General features: G+C 47.2%; 12 protein-coding genes across 12 annotated transcripts; 7 read left to right on the plus strand and 5 right to left on the minus strand.

Annotated features, from left to right (window-relative positions):
- Positions 1-443: 443 nt before the first annotated feature.
- MCYG_06268 (mitochondrial 54S ribosomal protein RML2) lies at positions 444-1,721 on the minus strand (the record flags this gene model as incomplete). The annotated part of the gene is made up of 2 exons (XM_002844258.1): positions 444-479; positions 528-1,721. The coding sequence occupies 2 exons, from the start codon at positions 1,719-1,721 to the stop codon at positions 444-446; spliced, it is 1,230 nt and encodes a 409-aa protein (XP_002844304.1).
- A 1,646-nt stretch (positions 1,722-3,367) lies between these two features.
- MCYG_06269 (nime/cyclinb) lies at positions 3,368-5,007 on the plus strand (the record flags this gene model as incomplete). Its single annotated transcript, XM_002844259.1, has 3 exons — positions 3,368-4,636; positions 4,699-4,837; positions 4,895-5,007. The coding sequence occupies 3 exons, from the start codon at positions 3,368-3,370 to the stop codon at positions 5,005-5,007; spliced, it is 1,521 nt and encodes a 506-aa protein (XP_002844305.1).
- Positions 5,008-5,989: 982 nt separating this feature from the next.
- Positions 5,990-6,753, plus strand: MCYG_06270 (HIT domain-containing protein; the record flags this gene model as incomplete). Its single annotated transcript, XM_002844260.1, has 3 exons — positions 5,990-6,244; positions 6,301-6,412; positions 6,497-6,753. 3 exons carry the CDS (start codon positions 5,990-5,992, stop codon positions 6,751-6,753), a joined length of 624 nt encoding a protein of 207 aa, XP_002844306.1.
- Positions 6,754-6,816: 63 nt separating this feature from the next.
- MCYG_06271 (tRNA guanosine-2'-O-methyltransferase TRM11) lies at positions 6,817-8,435 on the minus strand (the record flags this gene model as incomplete). The annotated part of the gene is made up of 5 exons (XM_002844261.1): positions 6,817-6,858; positions 6,913-7,037; positions 7,092-7,297; positions 7,363-8,240; positions 8,319-8,435. The coding sequence occupies 5 exons, from the start codon at positions 8,433-8,435 to the stop codon at positions 6,817-6,819; spliced, it is 1,368 nt and encodes a 455-aa protein (XP_002844307.1).
- A 454-nt stretch (positions 8,436-8,889) lies between these two features.
- MCYG_06272 (uncharacterized protein) lies at positions 8,890-11,026 on the plus strand (the record flags this gene model as incomplete). The annotated part of the gene is made up of 2 exons (XM_002844262.1): positions 8,890-9,646; positions 9,723-11,026. 2 exons carry the CDS (start codon positions 8,890-8,892, stop codon positions 11,024-11,026), a joined length of 2,061 nt encoding a protein of 686 aa, XP_002844308.1.
- Positions 11,027-11,513: 487 nt separating this feature from the next.
- MCYG_06273 (uncharacterized protein) lies at positions 11,514-13,490 on the plus strand (the record flags this gene model as incomplete). The annotated part of the gene is made up of 4 exons (XM_002844263.1): positions 11,514-12,015; positions 12,083-12,469; positions 12,533-12,607; positions 12,676-13,490. 4 exons carry the CDS (start codon positions 11,514-11,516, stop codon positions 13,488-13,490), a joined length of 1,779 nt encoding a protein of 592 aa, XP_002844309.1.
- A 457-nt stretch (positions 13,491-13,947) lies between these two features.
- MCYG_06274 (chromatin regulatory protein sir2) lies at positions 13,948-15,636 on the minus strand (the record flags this gene model as incomplete). Its single annotated transcript, XM_002844264.1, has 5 exons — positions 13,948-14,169; positions 14,205-14,384; positions 14,454-15,005; positions 15,062-15,375; positions 15,432-15,636. The coding sequence occupies 5 exons, from the start codon at positions 15,634-15,636 to the stop codon at positions 13,948-13,950; spliced, it is 1,473 nt and encodes a 490-aa protein (XP_002844310.1).
- Positions 15,637-15,885: 249 nt separating this feature from the next.
- Positions 15,886-17,112, minus strand: MCYG_06275 (TPR domain-containing protein; the record flags this gene model as incomplete). Its single annotated transcript, XM_002844265.1, has 2 exons — positions 15,886-16,507; positions 16,562-17,112. The coding sequence occupies 2 exons, from the start codon at positions 17,110-17,112 to the stop codon at positions 15,886-15,888; spliced, it is 1,173 nt and encodes a 390-aa protein (XP_002844311.1).
- Positions 17,113-17,449: 337 nt separating this feature from the next.
- Positions 17,450-18,199, plus strand: MCYG_06276 (RWD domain-containing protein 1; the record flags this gene model as incomplete). The annotated part of the gene is made up of 2 exons (XM_002844266.1): positions 17,450-17,516; positions 17,568-18,199. The coding sequence occupies 2 exons, from the start codon at positions 17,450-17,452 to the stop codon at positions 18,197-18,199; spliced, it is 699 nt and encodes a 232-aa protein (XP_002844312.1).
- A 269-nt stretch (positions 18,200-18,468) lies between these two features.
- MCYG_06277 (pyridoxamine phosphate oxidase family protein) lies at positions 18,469-19,286 on the plus strand (the record flags this gene model as incomplete). The annotated part of the gene is made up of 2 exons (XM_002844267.1): positions 18,469-18,867; positions 18,918-19,286. The coding sequence occupies 2 exons, from the start codon at positions 18,469-18,471 to the stop codon at positions 19,284-19,286; spliced, it is 768 nt and encodes a 255-aa protein (XP_002844313.1).
- A 265-nt stretch (positions 19,287-19,551) lies between these two features.
- Positions 19,552-20,294, plus strand: MCYG_06278 (glutathione S-transferase PARB; the record flags this gene model as incomplete). The annotated part of the gene is made up of 2 exons (XM_002844268.1): positions 19,552-19,680; positions 19,737-20,294. 2 exons carry the CDS (start codon positions 19,552-19,554, stop codon positions 20,292-20,294), a joined length of 687 nt encoding a protein of 228 aa, XP_002844314.1.
- A 147-nt stretch (positions 20,295-20,441) lies between these two features.
- On the minus strand, positions 20,442-21,429 carry MCYG_06279 (conserved hypothetical protein; the record flags this gene model as incomplete). The annotated part of the gene is made up of 3 exons (XM_002844269.1): positions 20,442-21,098; positions 21,163-21,323; positions 21,381-21,429. 3 exons carry the CDS (start codon positions 21,427-21,429, stop codon positions 20,442-20,444), a joined length of 867 nt encoding a protein of 288 aa, XP_002844315.1.
- Positions 21,430-21,621: the final 192 nt, after the last annotated feature.

Genomic DNA, 21,621 nt, shown 5'->3' on the forward strand with positions numbered 1-21,621 from the left:
AGGGCGTTTATCTGATTGATATTCTGCATTGACTATTTAACTTAACTGCTGGCCTTTTCCTCGAGGCGGCGAAAAAAAGCTGCTGCCTGTGATGTGGATTTACTCCTAGTCAAACTTTTTGTGGATGCAAGTCATCGTCATTTGTTGGCATTAATAATCAAGCTGAAGATGATAATTATAGAATACGATGGGAAGAAAGATGGTAACAGGAGTATACGGTGATAATATATAGTAATATGGTTGCCTTTTAGTACAAGAATATATAGTACACGCTCCTTGAAGCATCGATGCAAAAGGAGCTCTTATCGTCAACTCTTTAGCCATGGAAGAAAGCCGCCTGCGTAGACAGCTAGCAGGGATGCTGTGCGGTTAGTTGTAACCCCTACGACGTTTTCCTTGGTTACGGACTCTGGGAGTGATAACGTCTCTGTTGATGTTCGCCTTCAGTCTTGTCTTGTATCCAGATTTGGCCTGTATTCCTGTTAGTTATGGTGTGAAAAACATGGAAGATGCAGGTGTAGACATACCGGTAGACCCCATGGACTCTTAGGATGGACACCACCCTTGGACTTTCCTCTACCACCACCATGAGGATGGTCCTTTGCGTTCATGGCAACACCGCGAACGGTTGGACGGATGTTCAGCCAGCGCTTTCGACCAGCCTTACCGAGCTGAGCGTACTTCTTGTTGACGTTGCTGGCGACGCCGATAGTTGCAGGGCAGTCCTTGTGGATCAGGCGGACCTCACCGCTCTGCAGGCGGACGGAGACGTGCTCAGACAGCTTCTTCAGCCTCCTCCACTCTAATTCTGAAAGGACCGTCTTCTCGCCGGTCTTGCTCGTTATCTCAGCCTCAACTTCAGCGTCAAGTTGAGCATCTTTGGCCTCTTCGCTTTTGGCCTCTCCGTCTTTCGATTCTACCTTGGCATCTTCATCCTTGGGCTTGACTTCATCCCACGGGGGTGGTGCCTCTCCGGCCTTCGTCATTAGGATACCGTATGTTCCAGCACCACGGCAGAGTTGACCGCCTTTCCCCTTGTGTAGACCAATATTAAAGATCATTGAGCCGACAGGAACCATGTGTAGGGGCAGGCAGTTCCCTCGCCGTGCGGTCTTGGCCGCCAACACACCAGGATCGATACAGCCGCCCATGGCCTCCCACAGGTCATCTGGGATACCTGCACGATAACTCTGCACGACATCTCCCTCCCTCATCCCCTCGGGTGCAAGAATATAGCTCCGTTTCTTGGTAAGTTTGGATTTCAGCAGGGCAATGTGCGCTGTCCGACCGGGATCGTGCTCGATCCTCTCCACGACATGAGGGCCAGGCTCGTTCCGCTCAAAGTCGACAATACGTATTCTTCGCTTGTGACCACCTCCTCGATGGCGGACGGTCACTCGTCCGGTATAGTTTCGTCCACCCTTTCCATGGCCCTTTTTGGGGAACGTCAACTCCTTGACCGGCCTTCCTTTCCACAGATGGTCGTTTATCGGCCGCCGCAAATGTCTGAGACCAGGTGTACGGGGAGTATATGTCCGTAGCTGGATGGCTCCCTTCTCGCGGATCGGAGGCGGAGCCAAGGAGAGGTCTTCTTCGACCGTTGCGTCTGTGGCTGACTCTTGTCTCTTCAGGGTGCTAGAGGAAAACGGCCGGTAGGCGAGCGTTGTAAGGCATTTGCAGGACCGTTGGAGGCCGGCAAGTGGTACGCGAGCCTGCAGCATGATGGGAGTTGTGTGTTCTTGCAGGCCGGTGGAAATTTTTTTGTCAGATGTCAAACGACCCTCCTTATCGTGCCATGAAGACCAGAAAACCGTTCAATTGTATTTTATCGTCCTGCAACTTGTCGGTAAAGGCAGCTGTAGGCCTCCTGTCTTCGCCGTGAGGATGCGCAGGCTGATTCGAGTCGAGCTTGTTTGCCGTCGAAGCTCGTCGTCGCTTTTTTGATGAGAAAACTTTTTGGTCACAAATTTTGATGTCACGTGATATCAAATTGGTTTGGACCAACACAGAACAAGAAAAGAACAGTAAAGGATGATAGAATAATAGGATGAACAGTTAATAGAATATCTGTGAATAGGAGAGAAAGTGTTGGTTCCTCTATATCTCCATTCATAGATATCTCATACGCATGTACATAACACCTACAAATTGGCATTAACCGATGAAACATAACCAGAACATCGCATCCATCATATAGTCGTATACTATATAAGAAATAAGAAATATAAATAAATAAATATAAGTGAATATCAAGTCGCGTTGTGAGAACGTAACGGAAATACCAAAATGACAAGACGAAAGATACGGTTTCCGTGGTAACGCTCTTTGTTTTGGCTGACTATCGTTTCGCTGATACGCCAGCACGGCCAAGAAAACGCATGAAAGAAGCGACGCACAGCGTGTAAAGCGTGTAAGGCGTCTGTATTGAGAACGGTAATATTACATCTTGCGACGAAAAATACGGGAAAAGAAAACCAAAAAAACTGCGACTTTTTCGACTTTCAACTTCTTCTTCTTCCTTCGCTTCAAGACAACAAAAACAAGAACAGAAAAACCTCACGCCGTTTTTTTATCTTCCCAGTTTACTGGCATAGATTTTATTCTCTTCTCATCTCTTACACGGCTTATGATCTGTTTACCCTCGACTTCGAGTTATATATCTTCACGCGATCGATTCTCGTGGGGCGACTGCTTGACCTCCATTTAACAGAGACAACACACACGCACACACGGACAGACACCCCAGACACCCCAGCCAGTGAGACGTCTACGTTCGATAGAGTGAGTTCTACCTCTTCAATCTGCTTCTATATCCTGTTGTGGCTCTCCTTCGTGTGGCTGGCAGTGAAAACAAAACGCGAACTCTTTTCCTCATCCTTGGGGGGCGAAGGCTTAACACGGTTCTTCTACAACCACCACGTCCCAATTGTCAACATCCATGTTTATTCCCTTGGTGTTCCTAACCACAACACGGAATCTGCTGCCCAATTTGCCCTTCTGGCGCCTTCGTATCATCTCACTGCTGGGCTAGGAAGTGAATTCGCGAGTGCGTTCTAACCAAGGCCAAACTGACCGTTCTATCAAACAGGTTTCCGCTCCCGAACACGCCGTGAGGAGGCCGAACACATCCAGCATCTAGTCCGGATATCCAGCGTCTGGGAGACTTGGTGCCTGGCCTTTTTGTTCAAATAATAGTATCACCAGTATTGCATGTTAAATCACATTCACCATGCCACCAGTTAGTCACTCTCCCCTTCACCTATCTTACCCCTTGTCTTGCATCCACCTCACTCACGGCCTCTCCTAGACACGAAGCTTACGACAGCGCACTGCTACTAATGAAAATGACGAGAATGCAACTTCAACAATGACACGACTTACCAGAGCCAAAGCTGCCGCCCTGGCCGTCCCAGAATCCCAAACTGGCGCGGTCAAGAAGGCTCTAGGCACGAGAAACACGGTCAACACATCCGCTACCGCCATGCAACGGAAACGAGCAGCTCTCGGCGACGTGAGCAACGTGTCCAAACAAGAGAATGGCGATGGTAAACAGCCCAAGAAATCCTCAGCATCTCGAGTCACACTCACCTCCAAGTCGTCGACTCAGACAGGAGGTGTACAGAAGGTTACCCGCACAAACACGACAAGAACAGCGTTGGGAGTCAAGGACTCGAACAAGAGAGAAACCACCACAGAGCCTAAACGCCCTGGAAGCGGTTCTGGGGTGATGGGTGGACTGCAAACAAAACGTCACAGCCAGAAGCCTGTCCGAGCAGAGAGTGTTGTCAGCGAAGAGCCACCACGCAAGAAGCTTGATAGTGGGAAGGATACTCTGAAAACAGAAGAGACCTTGGAGGAGAAGCCGGAAGAGAAGTCAAAAGCTGAAGCTAAAGTCGAAGCCAAGGTAGAGGTCAAAGTAGAGGCCAAGGCGGAAGCTACGGTGGATGTGGTGGATTCTCAGGAGTCAGCCTTGGATGAAATCAAAGAAGAGCGTGATGCCGATGCCATATTAGACCTGGATGCCGAAGACCTCTACGACCCAATGATGGCTACCGAGTATGTCGCTGAAATCTTTGACTATCTCAAGGAACTTGAGCCACTCACCATGCCCAACCCTGACTACATGGACCACCAAGACGAACTAGAATGGAAGATGCGAGGCATTCTGGTTGACTGGCTCATCGAGGTCCACGCTCGCTTCCGCCTGCTCCCCGAGACTCTTTTCCTCACAGTCAACATCATTGACAGGTTCCTCTCCGCCGAAGTTGTTGCCCTTGGCAGACTCCAGCTTGTTGGTGTTACTGCCATGTTCATCGCGGCCAAATATGAAGAGATCCTCTCCCCACACGTTGCCACCTTTACCCATGTTGCCGACGGTTCCTTTTCAGACAAAGAGATTCTCGATGCTGAGAGACATATCCTCGCAACTCTCAACTATGACCTCAGCTACCCAAACCCAATGAACTTCCTCCGCAGAATATCCAAACCAGACAACTACGACGTCCGAACAAGGACTCTCGCAAAGTACCTAATGGAAATTAGCTTGGTTGACCACAGATTTATGGTATATCGCCAATCACACATTGCTGCCGCCTCCATCTTCCTTGCTCGCGTCATCTTCGATCGCGGTCCATGGGTAAGTTTGTTTCAACTCCCGTTTCACTCTGGTTGCACTCTTATCTAACGGTTAATCTTTAGGATGCAACTATTGCCTATTACTCTGGTTATACGAAAGAAGAAATTATGCCAGTGTACCAATTACTTATTGATTATCTCTGTCGGCCACCTGTTCATGAAGCATTCTTCAAGAAATATGCTAGCAAGAGATTCCTCAAAGGTATAGTCGTCTTTTTATCCGATAGAACCAACTCGTCATACTGACTGTACCTTATAGCCTCTATAATGACTCGACAATGGGCAAAGCAATATTATGCAATGTACTTGAAGGCCAAGAACGGTACCTCGCGCGAACAAGACTCCAAGCCCAAGTCGAAAACCGCATCATAGTCACTTCATGATCCTGGGTTAAATGAGAAGACGCTTCTCTTAGTTTAACAACCTTCCGCTTTACGAAAACGTCTGTTAATAGTCATTTCCATTTATCCCTGCCGACTGGCTGCTACTACGTATTGTACCTATCACTGCACTATTCTGCATGTGTATACATACATAAGCCGTCTTTTCTTATTCTCATCCTCATTCAGCACCTTTGTTTTGGCGTTACTTTCCGAGCTTTGCTTTGCTTTTTTTGGGATGTATTGCGTTATGGGTGGCGTTGTGCATTTGGAAAGCATTCTCGAGTTGTTGCTCTACTTCCTTGACTTCCACCCTCTTCTGCTTCGGCCTTTGACTTCTTTCTTCCCCTTCTTCACCGTTCTCGGTCTGTCTCCTGCGGAAATTCAGGGGTAAGGCAACCGGACCAGATCGGATTCTTTATTGTTTGCCTACATTTACCTTTACCGCGACCATCCATCCATCCATCCATGCATTACCGTTACCTGAAACTGCCCAACCTACCTTTGATACTACCAATATCTTGTTCTCTGAGTGCCAGTTGACCATTTTTTTAAAGCCTGTTTGAGTTATTTTCTTTACGAGGGGGGACGGACGGTATGCAAGGAAGAGGGAAAGGGAGGGAGAATTATGTTTCCATTGTTTCTCTCCAGCCTTTTCGCTGGCTTTGCTTAGTATTTACAAAACGGTGGGGTGAAGGCATTTTTTATTAATGAAGTATGTGGGATTATAAGCCATTCTGTCCATCTACGTAGAGCTAGAAGTAAAAAGACCGGCTCACTATTCACTATTTACTCCATCACGGCGCGTTTGTTGTTTGTTGATTTTCGTCCCGTTTCGGTTATATTGGCTGCTGACTAATCGCCTTTGAACCTCGGCATCTTTCGACTCTTTTCCTCCAAAAGTCCAAAGCATGAGGATGCGATGTCAAAGTCAGACCAAATATATTCCTACAATATAGATATGCCCATATAGAATGACCTCATCAGGATGCCCATTCTGTGATATCGCCTCTGCCTCAGCTCCATTTTCACCTTTAAGCCCACCAACCAGTGACGAAGTATGTAGACAAGATGCCTTGCCAGACTCACCTGCGGCATTCCCCATCTTATCTACAAAGCATGTCCTTGCATTCCTGGACATTATGCCTTTAACCAGAGGCCATATACTTGTTATTCCTAGGAAACACTATCGTAATATGGGTGATGTTGGGGTACATGAAGCCAGGCAGGTTAGTAACACGGGAGTGTTTCTATATGATGGAGTAACTAATTACTTGGCTATTAGCTTGGCCAATGGCTACCTATACTCTCTCGAGTTGTTGTCCGAACAGTTCTAGGTGAAGGGAGAGACGGACGAGGGGACGATCGGGGAAATTGGAACATTATACAAAATAATGGTTCGTTGCTCCCTTTTGCAATTATATTTTTAGTTCCAGGCCAACGTTTCATTTCTTAAGATATCCTCGCCTAACAATGGTTAGGTATACGTGCATCCCAGACCGTTCCTCATGTACATTTTCATATCATCCCCAGACCTGCTTTGGGCACCAGTGCCCCGGCGGGGGGAGGCTGGATCATGTTCGGGCGCGGACAGAGAGATGAACTTATGGATGATGAGGCGGAGGAATTGGCAACGCTGTTGAGAAACGAGTTAGCAAAGGAGGTAAAGAGAGTTAAAGAGGAGGAAGGTGTTGATTTAGAGGATTGCGAGCACATACCTCGATCAACTAAGTTGTGATTCTAGTAATATGTAACATATACGAAGATTTTTATTCTCATATTTTCTCTATCTTGGTAGACTCTATGGGTTGGAATTTTCTTCCACAGGAAAGGATTCGAAATACTGCAGCTTTATTAGTTCCCGTATCAAAGCATAATGGACCGGATTATAACCAACCTTTCGTCTAAACGGGTTCAAATCGTCGGCCTTTAGCCCTCTAGGTACTTCTTTTCTTCCCCTAGGGGCTGTAGATGATACTTCGCTGTCAGGCAGCCGCCTGTATACTAGTAGTCTCCGTGACCCTAAGATATATTAACCGTGCTGTCACTCAACATTTAAGGGGGGAGCAGGTTTACATTTGTTAAATGGCTGCACACAGGAATCAATGTGCTCGAGGCACGGGTGGCTCGGAATCTCAAGTTCAACCTCATCTTCGTTTGCAGTAGGCATCCAGAGAGATAGCCTGCCATTGATAACTAACGTGTGGGCAGCAAAATCAAGGATATCATCAAGCATAGCTTCAAAGCCATATGGCCTTTTCGGGAAAATATAATTCTCCCGCCTGTTGAAACCGTAAAGGTAAGACCCTAGATCGATAATACTCGATAGCGGAAGGGCTGAACTTACTTATAGGATGGAACACCCTGGTACATCATGAGTTCCCCCCTTCGACTTTCATCCTTATGTCCAAGGACCCGGAGCCCTTCTCGCACTCCATATGGTGGGTCACAGATTATTCCATCAAAAATACGTGTGTTTCGAATAGGGGTATTCGTCAAGTCGGAAGTAAATGTGTCCAGATATTTGGATTCCAGCCCGTATTGCTTGAAGTTGGCAATGACTCCAGTACTAGCCTTTGGTTCAGTCTCTTTGCCGCGGAAGCTCCGCCCATCAATATCCGAGCCACAAGTTATTGCACCAAAATGAGCAGCAGCAACAAGAAAACTGCCAGTTCCAACAAATGGATCATAAAAGAGCTTCCCAGGCGCCGCATGCGTCATGTTTGCTGATATTAAACTCAGTTCTGCATCCATAGAGGTAGTGCTAATATAACAGCGTTTCTTCAAGTCATATCTGTTGATCTCTACCCGACCTCCCTCCGTAACCCATCTACCAAGATAAACACGGTTCAATACCGGCTTGGTATGTGTTTTAGGATTTCCAGAAACAGCAAGTTGATGAGAGAATTCTTCAAAGACGCAGAACTCCTCCTCAGCATCAATCATCTTTATTGGTCCCTCAAAGGCCAAAAATGCAAACGAGTCGATTATCTCGTTCCTCTCCTTTGAATTTCTCGTTGATGCATAGGTATCAACGCCAAATTTGAAAGATACCATCTTGTAATCGGGCCATCTGGACTCAGTACGGCGGCGTACATCTGCTCTCAGCTGGTCGTATGTGTCTCCTTGCCCCCAAAGCTCATATATATTTTTAGCCAGAATGCTGCGTCGCATAAGCGCACGCGCAGCATCTTCATTCTCAAGTGTCACTACACAGAACGGAGTCTATATACTAGTTAGAATAAAACAATGAAACCAACCGGGCCATAATTTTATAATATTTACGTGGGGGAAGAGACACACATTATCATGATAAACTAGAAATTCTATCTTAACCCCCACCAAGCTGGCTAGAGCTTCAATTTCTGCTTTGCGAAATGATTCATGGCTCTGTGCAAAGCGAATCAGATAATCAACCATCTTGAAAAGTAGGAATCACCTGTTACTACTGCTAGGTTTGTGTTCCTAGTATTTGCAGGTTGAGATTGAACGTTTCAACTTTTCTTTAGCGAATGGAATTTAACAAGCCGCTTACTAAGCAATAACGTATGAAAATTTTGTTTATCTTGGCACGGAAAGCGCGCTAGTGGCTAGTGCCAAACTTTATATTAACTGATATAAAAAAGCCTTACATAAGCTCTAACAACTTCACCAAATCAACAACCAACAACCAAGCAACAAACTACACCAAAGCTCATTCTGATCCGAACTTCTTATAGGTCGCTAACTACGCAGGTAAAAACGATCTAGCCTGTATTTTCAGCTTTGTTTCATCTGAAAGCGATATATCAGCTTCAAATCTCTCAGTTCTACTTAGAATTGTGAGACTCCGGCAAACGCTGATATGTATCATTCTCAGATTAGCGCAGCCAGTATGGGTCGCGAGCCTCGGTCCGCCAAAGCCTCAGATCTGCCAACAGAGGAAGACTGCAAACGCGCTCAAAAGTTCAATCCTCCAGGAGTTCTAGCTATTGAATATGGAATGAAAAAGAATAATTTCTACCGGAACTTGGGGCTTGTGGCTGGCTATCTCAAGAACTGCGGTACTACTAACCAACTACATAGAATCGTCAATTCGGTTAGTGATATATTCAAGCAATATGACACAATGAGACGGGATGCCTGGGAAGGGGCCACCGTCCCTTGTGCTACACTCTTCGATTTCCTTGAAGAGTGTAAGTATGATCTACGGCTCTCCGTTCTGGTGAATGAAAAAGATATCCCGTCAAAAGAAGACATTGAACGCGTTTGCAGCGGCATCCATGACTTGGTTGCTCCCTTAGTAACCTGCAACGTACTGGTAAAGGTCATCAATCGTGTTCCTCAGCATTTTGCTGAAGTCTACCAGTACTCACCTGCACAGTTAAAGTACTTACCATTGTTTGAGGATCTTCACCGGGCCTATGCGCTTCTTCGTATGTGGTACTATCTCAATACAGAAAACAAGATGAACGATCTGCGGTGGACACCTAGAAGACAGTGTAGTAAAAATGCCAAAGTCATACACTATCTCGACACCTATACAGCGCCTCCCAATGAAAAATTATCTGGCTTGAAAGAAGAGCTTGATACTTATTTTGAACCGGTGAAGCAGGCGAAGGAGGAAGACAACTATGATCAACAATACCAGAGTGGGTTTGCATTTGTGATGCATCCCACTATGTTACGCTTTTATGACGTCTTGCTAACTAGATTGATGAATTATAGCCATTACTGGAAACTTAGGTACACTGGATAATCCAATAAACGAAACAAAAGTCAGTCAGGGGATCTTCCGTTATGCGGGTATCCCAATTCTATCACAGAAGGAGACCGACATGCTGGATCTTGACATTGACAACTTATTAACCCCGCTCAATGGATCTCTGGGCCTTGCTTTAACGATAGCCACTATGCTAGAGCAAGAAAGGGTAGCCTGGTCCTGCCGACTTCACTTACAACCCACTCTCCGGGCGCGTATCTTCACCCACTCGAAGAGTATTAATAGGAGACTTGTAACATACGACCTATTATATCCATCTTTCATGATTGGAATTCAAGACATGGGCAAAGTTGTGAAGCCTATGAAACCAACTTTAGTATGCATCCAATCGGCAGCGTCTTTAGGTTGGTACGAGGATTATATCCAGCATTTTGCTCTTAAACTACGCATCTTTTTCGTTGGATCATGCTTTAATAATCCTCACGTCCCAGGGACATCCAATATCACCGTTCATTCATTTCATCAGGCTATGCTGGAACCCGAAAATTCTCCCCTATTTCCTTATCCTGATGATCAGGGCTGGACAGTCTTCATCGTTCCTCACTCAAAGCTAAAGGAATATACAGTTGAGCCGCTTTATAAATGGGGGGCAACCGGAGAAACCAACTCTGGCTGCGGTAAAGCCATGGCATCTACTACGGTTACGACAGAAACTGAGGATCCGTATTTGCAGGCCGAGGCTGCTAAACTTGATGCGTTCATTGTTAACCATAGCTCCCAATTTACAAAGAAGTTATATCGAATAGTGGTTGACCAAGCACATATAGCTAGACGTACCAGCCCTGACGTTATGCCTGTTGTCACCATACTAAACCAGGATTTTACATGGTTGGTAGCAGAGTCAACCCAACCGGAGGAGATAACGGACCTATCTATTTATAGTCATGTTTTATATAATCCCGAGCGGGAACTTGATCTTTCAGAAGATTTCCTAAAGGCAAATACGTTACAAAAGTTTGAGGCTGCCGAATCCGATGATGAGCTCCTGGAACTGTTCAATCCGCTGAATATTCGGCGCCTGGCGGTTGATGGCCATATTAAGACGGAAGATGCCGAACGTACAATCCCATTTTTGCTGCAAGAGTGCATGATTCAGGCCACTTGTGGCTCCGAGGTCAACAGGAAAAGGAAACGAGAGGAAGATATAGAAGACACCACGGCTATTAGGACGGAGCCTGGAATATTTTTGTGGCAAGGCATTTTCTACAAGGCAACGGCTGGGAAGGGAAATCTAGCGGATGATCTATAGCCTCATGCCATGATCCCTTCGTTATATCTTCGTTATATTCCTTGCAAGTCTTCTATATTACTGGACCTCTGTTAAACACCAAGGCATGAAACCTATTGTGCTACTTATTAGCTCTGTTTATATCGTTAATAATGATCACATTTCATATTTGTATTGTCCCCGTAGAGGCCTAGATATACCACACTTCTGTGCAAGTGCAGGCTATACCAAAGTGACCCTCTTCATACACACTTTGCAATCTCCATCTCTTGACGTTCGGTCCGGCGCCAGCTCGAATGTAAATATCTATAAAAAGGGGAGCGATGATGTCATCATCTTTATTAAGCTCATTAATCAAAAAGCTTAATCTCATCTTTGTAACAAGCTTGAAGTGGCAACGTTTTTTATATATACTTGAGCCTTTGGATATCGGACCGCAGAGCGGATAGCGTTCTATCCAGGCACGCCCCAGGGTTTTTCTTCGTCGTTTCTTCTCGTTGTTCTGTAGATGGATCCCATAGAGAGTGCGTCGGGTTCCGACGCGCCAGAGTCGGAGGTTGCGGGACCCAGCTCGTCCCGCTTGCTGGCTGTGCAAAACCGCACGCCAACCCTCCGCCGGCCCAGCATTCGAATACGCAACTCTGGGCCATCGTTGATCGGAGAGCCTATAGTGCGAACTACAAGTCATAATCCAGAGCCTGCCAAGTGCTCTGACGACGATGTGATCGCCTCGAGGCGGAGGAGCAGTTCGGAGCCCCAACGTCCTCAAAACCTGGGAGTGCTCGGAGCTGGCCACGATGGCACTACCGAGTATACACCCATGGCAACGGTGGCAGAAGAAGCGCCAACTAGGCAGGCAACAATTGGAACTGGACGCGGAAGATGGAGGTCTGCTACCACTCCAACGAAGTCGTCACTACGCCTTGCGAAAGCTGGCCAGGACGTGGGAGAGAACATAAACGATGGAAAAGAATACGATTCGAGGGTCGTCAATTTGCTTGATGTTGTTGGTAGGGCTTTTTCCTTGGCTCACGCTTTCTTGGTTTCCTTGGGAAAACTAATCGTGACCGGTAATAGATCCCGAAGTATCGACTCTTACTACACTTACAAACGTCCAGAATTCGCTGTTTGTACCTGACCTAGGACGCTTTGTAAACCGTCAGCCTACCTACAATCTTACACGGCCTCGAAGCGACTCTACGCAATCTGTGGTATCTTCGATATCGGAAGAGGAGGAGGAAACTCCAACTTCAGGCGTGGAGCGACCAAGTGTTGAACGGATGGAGACAATAACGTCAAACCTCAGTGTGTCACGGTTTGCCGTCTTGCCAGAAGGCACCACTCTTGACGGCTGGGACCCGTCGGATAAGTGGGAAATTAATGACCATGTCAGACATATGCTACACTCTCGGAGGTCCAAATTCAAACGTGGAATGAAGGGGTTTTGGCAGTATGTCCAGAAGCGTGAGTAAATTCTCCGACCGTTTCGTAACTGGAACATGAAACTGACGGCTATATCTTGGTTAGCACTTGGATTTCTTGTTACTCTATACGCAACATTAATTACACTTTTTGGTCTCGCATGGGTGTTGTTTTTAATTGGTAGGTTGTCTATCTTATTAATTCCTTCAATCCGTCATTGAACCATACGCTAACTGACGAGGTAAAAGGCTGGATCTATGTTGGTGACCGCCAGCTATACGTTATCAATGTAATTGACAACGTACTTGTTGCACTTTTCGCCGTCGTTGGCGATGGGCTAGCACCATTCAGGGCTATAGATACATACCACATGATTTATATCGCCTACTATCACCGTCTAACCTGGCGACTTCGCCGGAAACAAGATCTCCCAAAGCTCAAAAACCCAAACGACCTTCCAGAAGCTCCTGTGGAAGATGTCATCCGATCAGAAGCAAAAGACAAGGAGGTCGATATCGAAAAGGCAGCTAAGGATGTCTTGACTAGCGGCGAAGGGGCTGAATATTCGGTCCTGACCCCCGAGCAGCAAAAGAAACTAACACATCATTCGAATAAATTCGCCAAATCTCATACCTTTTACAAACCTCACGAGACAACAACCCATCACGCCTTTCCTATCCGTCTCCTCATTGCTGTCGTTATATTACTAGACTGCCACTCTCTCTTCCAAATTGCTCTGGGTGCATGTACGTGGGGAATTGACTATCGTGTGCGCCCCGCCGCTCTAACGACGACTATACTATGCTTATCTATCTCCTGCAACGTTGCTTCTGGAATCGTTATTATGGCCGGTGACCGGATGACAAGGAAGAAGGATGTGATTGAGAAAATGTTGAGGCAGCAGCTTACCCGAGAGGCCATTAAGAAAGTCGAGAAGAGAAAGAAGAAAGAGAAGAAGAAACTGGAGGACGAAGCTGTGAACTGCATAAATGAAGAAGATGAAAAGGATAATAATACAGCAATTTCGGCCGAAGTCGGGAAGGATAAACCGCTGGTGGGATGATACCATTTTCCATATGCCATTTTACGATTTTTTGACATGTTTATATATCTTGAGATGAGCATTGATAGCTCTTGTGGATTTAGCACTCACGGTTAATAGATGTACAGCACTGCTAATGATGAGATGGAATTGAACCAAACCTAGAGAATGTCTCCGATATTCTGATATATTCGGGTTGCATAAATACAACATTCATGTACTCTATCAGCGCATGTAATGAACCCAAACACCAACCTAAAGCACAGTAAACCCATATCTCCATGTAAAAATGAGAAAAAGAAAAAAAAAAACTCTAGACATGATGACACCCGCGAAAAGATCTGGTAAAACGTGCAGAACGCAGTCTAGTGTGTATCAATAACCTGGCTGATCCTAAACCAAAGAAACCAAGCCACCTTCAACGCCGTGAAAAAAAAGGAAAATAGATGTCAAGTTCGAAAAGGCATAGGTGGTAGGCCTAGTTCTGAGTGTTGGTTACTGTAAACGTAAACCGGGACTCGAACCCTTCCACCTGTTCGACTTGAATCTGCTGGTCCTTGGGAATCATCTCGTGTTGCAAATCCCAACCTGCTCGACGACAAAGCTCGGAAACGACGACGTCACAGTCTCCTAGCATATCAACGTCAAACTCGATATGAGAGACAGGCTGGTTTAAAAGATCGTTAGAATTCTGAATCCTCTGTATTAAGGAGCAGGTAGGGGAAGGCTACGAACAGTGCGTGAGATGTGGACTTGTGGCACGTCGGGTGGAAGAACTCCGGGAACTTCAGCAACCGGAGAGACCTTTAGGGACGTGCCGATGACAATGACAAGATCAGCGAGTTCTCTATCATGTTCTAATAGTCGCTTCTTGAATATGTCTGGGAGGTCTTCTCCGAAAAATGTGATATCGGGCTGGATTGAATTAGCCTTATGAGTAGGTCAAGGTTGCCTGGGCCCTGGTGATTAAGAGTAGGAGCTCACCTTCATCACCGCGGCTGTAGGGGAAGTTGAGTATCCGCCGTCCGAATCATCGTCAAAAGCGGAATGAGACCGAGACCGGCTCGTATTACCGTTAGAGCTACGTTTACGTTTCAAGCCTCGCGGCCTGGACTGTGACCTTTCCTGACAGCGCATGCACTTGGGGATTTCACCCCTTCGGATGGTATCGAAAAGCTCTTCTCCTGGAACTTGATGTTTACAATCCATACAGGAGGCCGTAGCGAACGAGCCGTGGCACTGTATCATCTTTTCAGGAAGTATCCCAGCGGCTCCTTCTATGTTGTCAATGTTTTGCGTAAAGTTTGTGAGCAGTTTGCCCTTATCCTGCAGTAGGCGGATGAAAGCATGGGTAGGGGAGAATCTCTTCTCAGTTGGTAAAATGTCCTTTGCAATAGAGTAGAAGATACTTGGGTCTTCACGGAAGACTTCAATATCAAAGACCTCTTGGGGGTCACTCAAGCCGAGATGTTCCAACTTTGAGTAAAGACCAATGTCTTTTGATCGGAAATCGGGGATTCCGAGGCTTGTAGAGATCTACATCTCTGTCAGTATAAACGAAGATATATGCTCATGGATGTGGATAGTCTTACCCCTGCACCTGTAATGACGATGATATTCTTAGCTTTCTGCATTAGCTGAACAACATCATCGATAGTATTGTACTCTGGCAGCTTGAGACGCTTAGAGCTCTCTCTCGACATGCCCAGGGACAGAAGCGGGTGGTATGCCTTGTCTGGAGCGCCTTCAAGGAAAGGCGGAGGCATGATTCCAAAGGCCGTACATAGCTTTTTCGCGCTGACGGTGCCCCGGCCCAGTGTCTCTGCAATAAACGCAGCTTGTCCGATAGACCGGAGCCGTCTGCGATGCGCCATTGCTTCTTGAAGTGAGCATGCTCCGGGAACGACTATATGTTGCCCGTTAGTAAAAGACAGCTTGCAGATACAGATAGGAGGGGCTCACCGCGATCGCGCAAATTCTCGTCACTGATAAACTGCAGTGCATCCTCATAGAGAGAAGCAGTCTCCCATTCTTCGCCGGACTCTTCTTCCTCACTCTCTTCTGGTAGATGTGGCGCGTCCTCAACGGCTGCGCGCTCGCCGTCGGCATCGACAGCCGCAGCAACGAGAGCGCTCTCAACCCCTTCGTCGCCTGCCGGAGTCGCCATGACATCCATTATCTACCGAGTAAGACGAGCCACGGCTCAATGGTGTCGTTAACTGTCAACTTACTGCGAATATGTGATGCTCTGCTTCTTATAAACCCGGAGATTTGGGATTATCCGCGCGTCTTACTAAAGGCGTTAAGCGCGGTTTTCAGACGCTTGTTGATTCTTACATTCTTTTTCTTCTCTTTATATTTTTATTTTTGGATGACTATGTAAAGGGGTTAGGATTTCTACCTGCACCTTTTTGGTCTAGGAGTCCGCCATGTCCTGGTCGTTGTCCGAGTCCGAGTCCGTCTCATCCTCCCAGACGTCGTCTTCGCCGGCTTCGTCGTCTCCAGATATCCCCAGGCCACGTTCAAGCTCCTGGGCAAGCTCGCGTGCATGCTCCTTGAGCTTCTCATCCTCGTAGCCAACAATGTCACAGAGCTTCAAGGCCTGCTTCAGCCATTTCCGACTGGTCAGGAAAGTAGCAGTTTGTTGCTCCTTTGCCTCTGTGTCCGTCTCTTCCTGTTTCTGGTCCTTTTTACCTATCAGGTAAAGACACCATCCGCCCAGATACCATGTCTCGATGCTCTGGTCGTCTTCAAAGACCATTCTCTCTAGTACCTGGAGTGCCTCGTTTTCCATCTCGACTTCCATCAGTAGACGAGAAAGGCTAATTCTGGATGGAAAGTCCGGTATAAGGGTGCTTTCTGGCGGCTCATCTTTCCATACTTCTAGGCTTCGTGATAATGCTGCTTTGGCGTCATCGAACCGAAGCTGTGATATCCTGACCGATGCTAGAGTCTGTAGACACTCCGAGGAGTCGGGGGCGATTAGTAGTGCTTCTGTTATGAGTGCTTCACATCTACTCTCTGCGTCTTCTTCCCATCTATGCAATCCAATTAGCATTGCGCCCACTGTAGGCAAGAATATGTATACCCACGATAGATCTGTCATGTATATCTCTACCACTCCGCAGAGCGCATGTGCAAGCCTCTTCTTAAATCCTTCGCGTATCTCCTCCGCAATGTCATCATCTTTCCCTTCTAGCGACTGTAGATTTCTCTTCAATGCGCCAACGCCTCTTTCGAACCACCGCACGCTATCCTTTCCTCCTTCTTCGCTCAATTGGGCCAGCCATAGAAACTTCTCCGCACCCCCGTCAATTGTCTCGTCTATTTCGCCCTCTGGATCTAGTTCAACGGCTCGTAGGAACTTCTCTCGCGCAGCATCGATTTCACCCAGCTCAACGTATATCTCTCCTATCAGGTTCAATCCAATTAGATATTTCGGTGAGTCTGAGGAGATACTGTTTAGAGCTCGTTCGACAAGCGGCAATGCTTCGTCTGGTTGCCCGGTCTGTAGTAGAACTGTCGCCTGTTCAAACAGGGTTTGGGGGTCCTCTTTCGGTCTCGTCGACATGCCTTTTGTACCGTGGAGGACCGACTTGGACTTCTTCTTGGACTGTTTCTTCGATGGTCTGGTTTTGGCCATTAGGTCAATGCTCTTCAATCCTTCGGAGGAGTGTCCTTATATTCAATAACACAGTGTATATGATCCTCTAGAACTGTAGAATTGTAATTATTATGTTTAAATCGAGCTTGACTTGTTTCTTCTTTGAATTTCAATAATATTAAATTTATAAAATATAAAAAAAAAAGTAACCGCATGTTTGGCTTGTTTGCATCTTGATAAGTTCGATAACGAAGAAAGAAAGAAAAGAAAGAAAGCGAAATAATTCGACTTTGTTGACAAGAATAAACAAATAAGAGGGAAAAACTATTCAGAGTGTGTATAGTTATATCCAGGCTTGGGCCTGCCCATATGTAAGATGGGCCGTGAAGAGCAGGCGGAAGAGAAAGAGACCTTGCTATCTATCTTCCCCGACGAGTTGACAGGTGAGCTATCCTGAGAGTATGCGGGAGTGTATATACTGACAACAGCTATAGACGTCTCTGAGAACTCATATCGCATCTCGATACGTTTGGATGTCACCTCTCAAGATGATGAGGACATCGAGCCTCCCACGCTCATCCTGCAGGTCACTTATCCAGAGGACTACCCAGACGTAGCACCTCGACTGGAGCTATCCGCCCCTCCGAATGCGCCCAAATACCCACATCTCGATATCCAGGAAGACAGAGACCGGCTACTGGAGTCACTACAGTCTACAGTCGAAGAGAACCTGGGAATTGCCATGGTTTTCTCGCTAGTCGACTCTTTAAAAGAAGGAGCAGAGCTTCTCATATCAGAGCGCCAGGCGGCCATCCAGGCTTTGAAGGACATAGAAGCAGCCAAGGCCGAAGAGGAGGAGAACCGGAAGTTCCAGGGTACTCGAGTCACCCGAGAAACCTTCCTCGAGTGGCGGGAGAAATTCATGGCCGAGATGAAGGAGGCGGAGGAGAGACGGCAGGAAGAAAAGGAAGCAGAAGAGAAGAAGAAGAAGGCCTCGAGCAAGGAGCCAAAGAAGCTGACGGGGAAACAGCTGTGGGAGAGAGGACTGGCCGGAAAGGGAGACTATGACGACGATATAGACGACTCGATACCCGAGAAGCTCGAGAAGGTTGAATTAACTGCATAGCCGGTTCGACTTTTGGAGTTGTCTGGCAGAGGACTATATAGACAGAGAGTACTCCGTACTCTGGGTTGCGTCTTACATCAAGGGTATGACAAGCCACCGCCAGCCACAGGGAAGCAATGTTGATATTATTAATTGCTTCCTACCAATTGAACATATATTTGACCAAGATTGCTTCATTCTTCTCAGCTATTTAAAGACCCCACTCAGTGTACGAATTTTTCATATCGTTATATACATCTGATCTTGTTTAAAAAATACATCCTGCAGAAATGGTACAGTTCTATCCGTCCGTCTCGTCCGACCACCAGGAATGGATGCTCAACCAGCCCGTCTTCTTCGTTGCTTCAGCTCCCAGTCGCGGCAAACACATCAACATCTCGCCCAAAGGCCTGCCGTCGACCTCTCTCGCCATCCTCTCGCCCAACGAAGCGGCCTATCTCGATGCCACCGGCTCTGGCAACGAGACCATCAGCCATGTGCGTGAGAATGGCCGAATCACGGTCATGTTCTGCTCCTTTGGCCCAGCGCCTCGCATCCTCCGGCTCTTCTGCACCGGAAAGGTGGTTGAGTATAATGACCCTGCGTTTAGGAGCTGGCTGAACAAGATGAACCTTGCAGAGAATTACATCGTCGGCGCCAGAGCCGTTATTACGCTGGATATCTTCCAGGTACATACTCTACATCTATAGACACGTATATACATGCTGACATCTTCTAGGTGCAGACGTCCTGCGGCTTTGGGGTCCCTCGCCTTGCTCTCCGTACAGACGCAGAGACGGGAGCAGTGAAGCCCTATCTCCAGGACCGTGAGACCATCTCTGAGTGGGGCGAGAAGAAGTTGGTCAAGCAGGAGTTGTTCAAGTACCAGCAAGTGTGGAATGCAGAGTCTCTCGACGGTCTGCCAGGCCTGCGCGCCGCCATGCTTGCTCGCGGGAAGTCCAAGGTCGCTGTCGGCCTGTCCATCGCCTTGTACAGATATCGACGGCTGGTCGAGCTGGTCGGCGCTGTGTTTGTGACGGTGCTGGCTCTCTGGTTTGCTGGGTGTTTGAAGCAGCCAGCCATGCTCAATAGTACGGCTTCCATATGACATGCATCATACATCTTAACTCTGCTCCGGCCCACGCCCTAAGGATGTCTAATTCGTCTGGACTTATTTATACGAAGATCGGTGGGATTAATAGCCCGATTGGCCGTGAATATATGTCATCATTTCGGTTCCTCCGCGCGGGGGCGTTTTTATAGTTGTAGATCTATATAAAAACACCTGCTCCTCAAGAACAAGCAGGCATCTACATTTACAACCAACATCTACAACCACCACAAACACAGCTACCAAGAGTACACTTGTCAAGATGCCTCAATTTACTCTCTACGCCAACCCGATTGCCACGGCGCCAGACCGTATTCTGCTCGCCCTGGCTGATGCCGGGTTCACTGACTTTGAGTATATCAACGTCGATATGCGCACCCAGGAGCACAAGGTCTGCTCTGCCTCTCGACTTCTAAATAGATTTAACGGGCTGACTGGCGTTAATAGTCTGCCGAATACCTTGCCCGTAACCCCTTCGGCAAGGTCCCAACCCTCGTAACCAGCGACGGCATCGTCATGTACGAGTCCCGCGCCATCGCCCGCTTTCTCTGCACGAAGCTCAACCTCCCTCTCCTCCCCAACCCTGCCACGGCCACGGCTGCCTCGCTGGCTCTCTTCGAACAGGAACTCTCCTGCGAATCATCTTACTTTGAGGGCCCGGTCTCTGGCGTCATCTGGGAGACCTTCATCAAGCCTATAATCAAAATGGAGACCGACAACGCAGCATTGGCCGAGCACAAGAAGAAGCTTGAAGACTACTTCGATATCGTCGAGGCCAAGTTCAAATCTTCTGGTAAGAAGTTCATGGCTGGCGAGGAGTACACACTTGCAGATGTCTATTATCTTCCTTTCTTGGCTAGGCTGTTTGATCGTGGGTTCGGAGAGTTGGTTACTTCTCGACCTCAGGTGAAGGCTTGGTGGGACCGTTGCATGGAGAGATCCAACACCAAGGCCTGGATCGATCAGTCGCCAAAGTTGGACCTCTTGCTGGCTGGTAGAAAGTAAGATGGCATTGCAGGGTAGATCAATGGCATCTTAAATATATCATCGAGTGTTGACAAATATCGCATTGTAAAAAAAAAAAAAAAAAAAAACAAAATCTGCTTTGGAGTGTTGTATAAACATACCACAGTTGCAAAGCCTGTCTGCATATCATAGTTGTATCGTGTTTGAAGAAGAGCTCGACTTGGCTTCTTCCTGACCTAGTTTCTCCCTCTGTTTGGCCTCTTTCTCAGCCAGCCTTCTCTCAGCCACTACTACATTCCACATCTTCCTCGCCAGCTCGAGATCTCTCTCATCCCCTTTCTTAATCGTATTCACCACGCGGCCGATATTCTCCTGGATAGCCTTATCCCAAGTGCCGCTCTCTTTCTTCTCTGTGAACTGATCCCACGCATCCTCATCTTGTGCGAACAAGGCATCCACAGCCAGTTCTTGCTTGCGTAGGATGTTCTTCCATCGAGCGTCTTGCCTGATTCTTATGGCTATGCCCAGACTCTTCGGTTGAGGCTTCTTGATCCTGAGAAATGGTATCCCACGCGCACATGCAAATCGAGGAACATGGCGTATACCGGACACTTTGGGATAAGGTCGTGATAGGACAGATTCCAACACTGCTTTGGCACTAAAACGGCGCTTTCTCTCTCTCTTTCTATCATTCTCTAACTCTATCATCTGGCGTCGGTGGGCGAGTTGTGCGCATTTCTTCTTGTATTTCTCGAGGAAGGGCTGCGTTCCGGCAATGAGGGAATCAACTCGCTCAATGCTTCTAGGTTCTCCACTAGCACATGATTTCATCAATTCTAAAGCCTTGTGTGGTAAAGGGACGGTAAGTAACAGTCTGAGATAGAAGTTAAGGAGCTAGGGAAGCTACCTCATAGCCTGCTCTCAGGGACTTTTCAATTCGACTAGGGCTTTCAATTGGTTTGTCCAGACGGAATCTGGCCTGTATTATGCCTCGGATATGTGATGCCTTGGAGCTTGTAAGCCACGGTTTAGAGCACTGTGAGAGCAAGGCATGGTAGAGGGAAAGGCCTATGATAATATTATCCGTTAACGCCGACTCTGAATATCCACGGGCAAGCAACTTACACGCTAAACGGTGAACGCCAGACTGTGTTGGATGTAAGAATCGGGGCATCTGGACATTTGGACAGTGATCGCTGGCCACCCTTCGAGGAGTGGTTGGCTTGTTATTTCTCTTCTTCTTGCATTTGGCAAGCTTCAAAACTTCGTTTTAAGGTTTCAAACGTCATTCATATTATTGTGGTCACGTGTGATCTTATCTTATCGCCTTCCTCCCCTCATATTTTTTGATAACAGTTGCTTTTGT

This window comes from Microsporum canis, genomic scaffold, assembly GCF_000151145.1.
Source record: "Microsporum canis CBS 113480 supercont1.6 genomic scaffold, whole genome shotgun sequence".
Lineage (NCBI taxonomy): Eukaryota > Fungi > Ascomycota > Eurotiomycetes > Onygenales > Arthrodermataceae > Microsporum > Microsporum canis.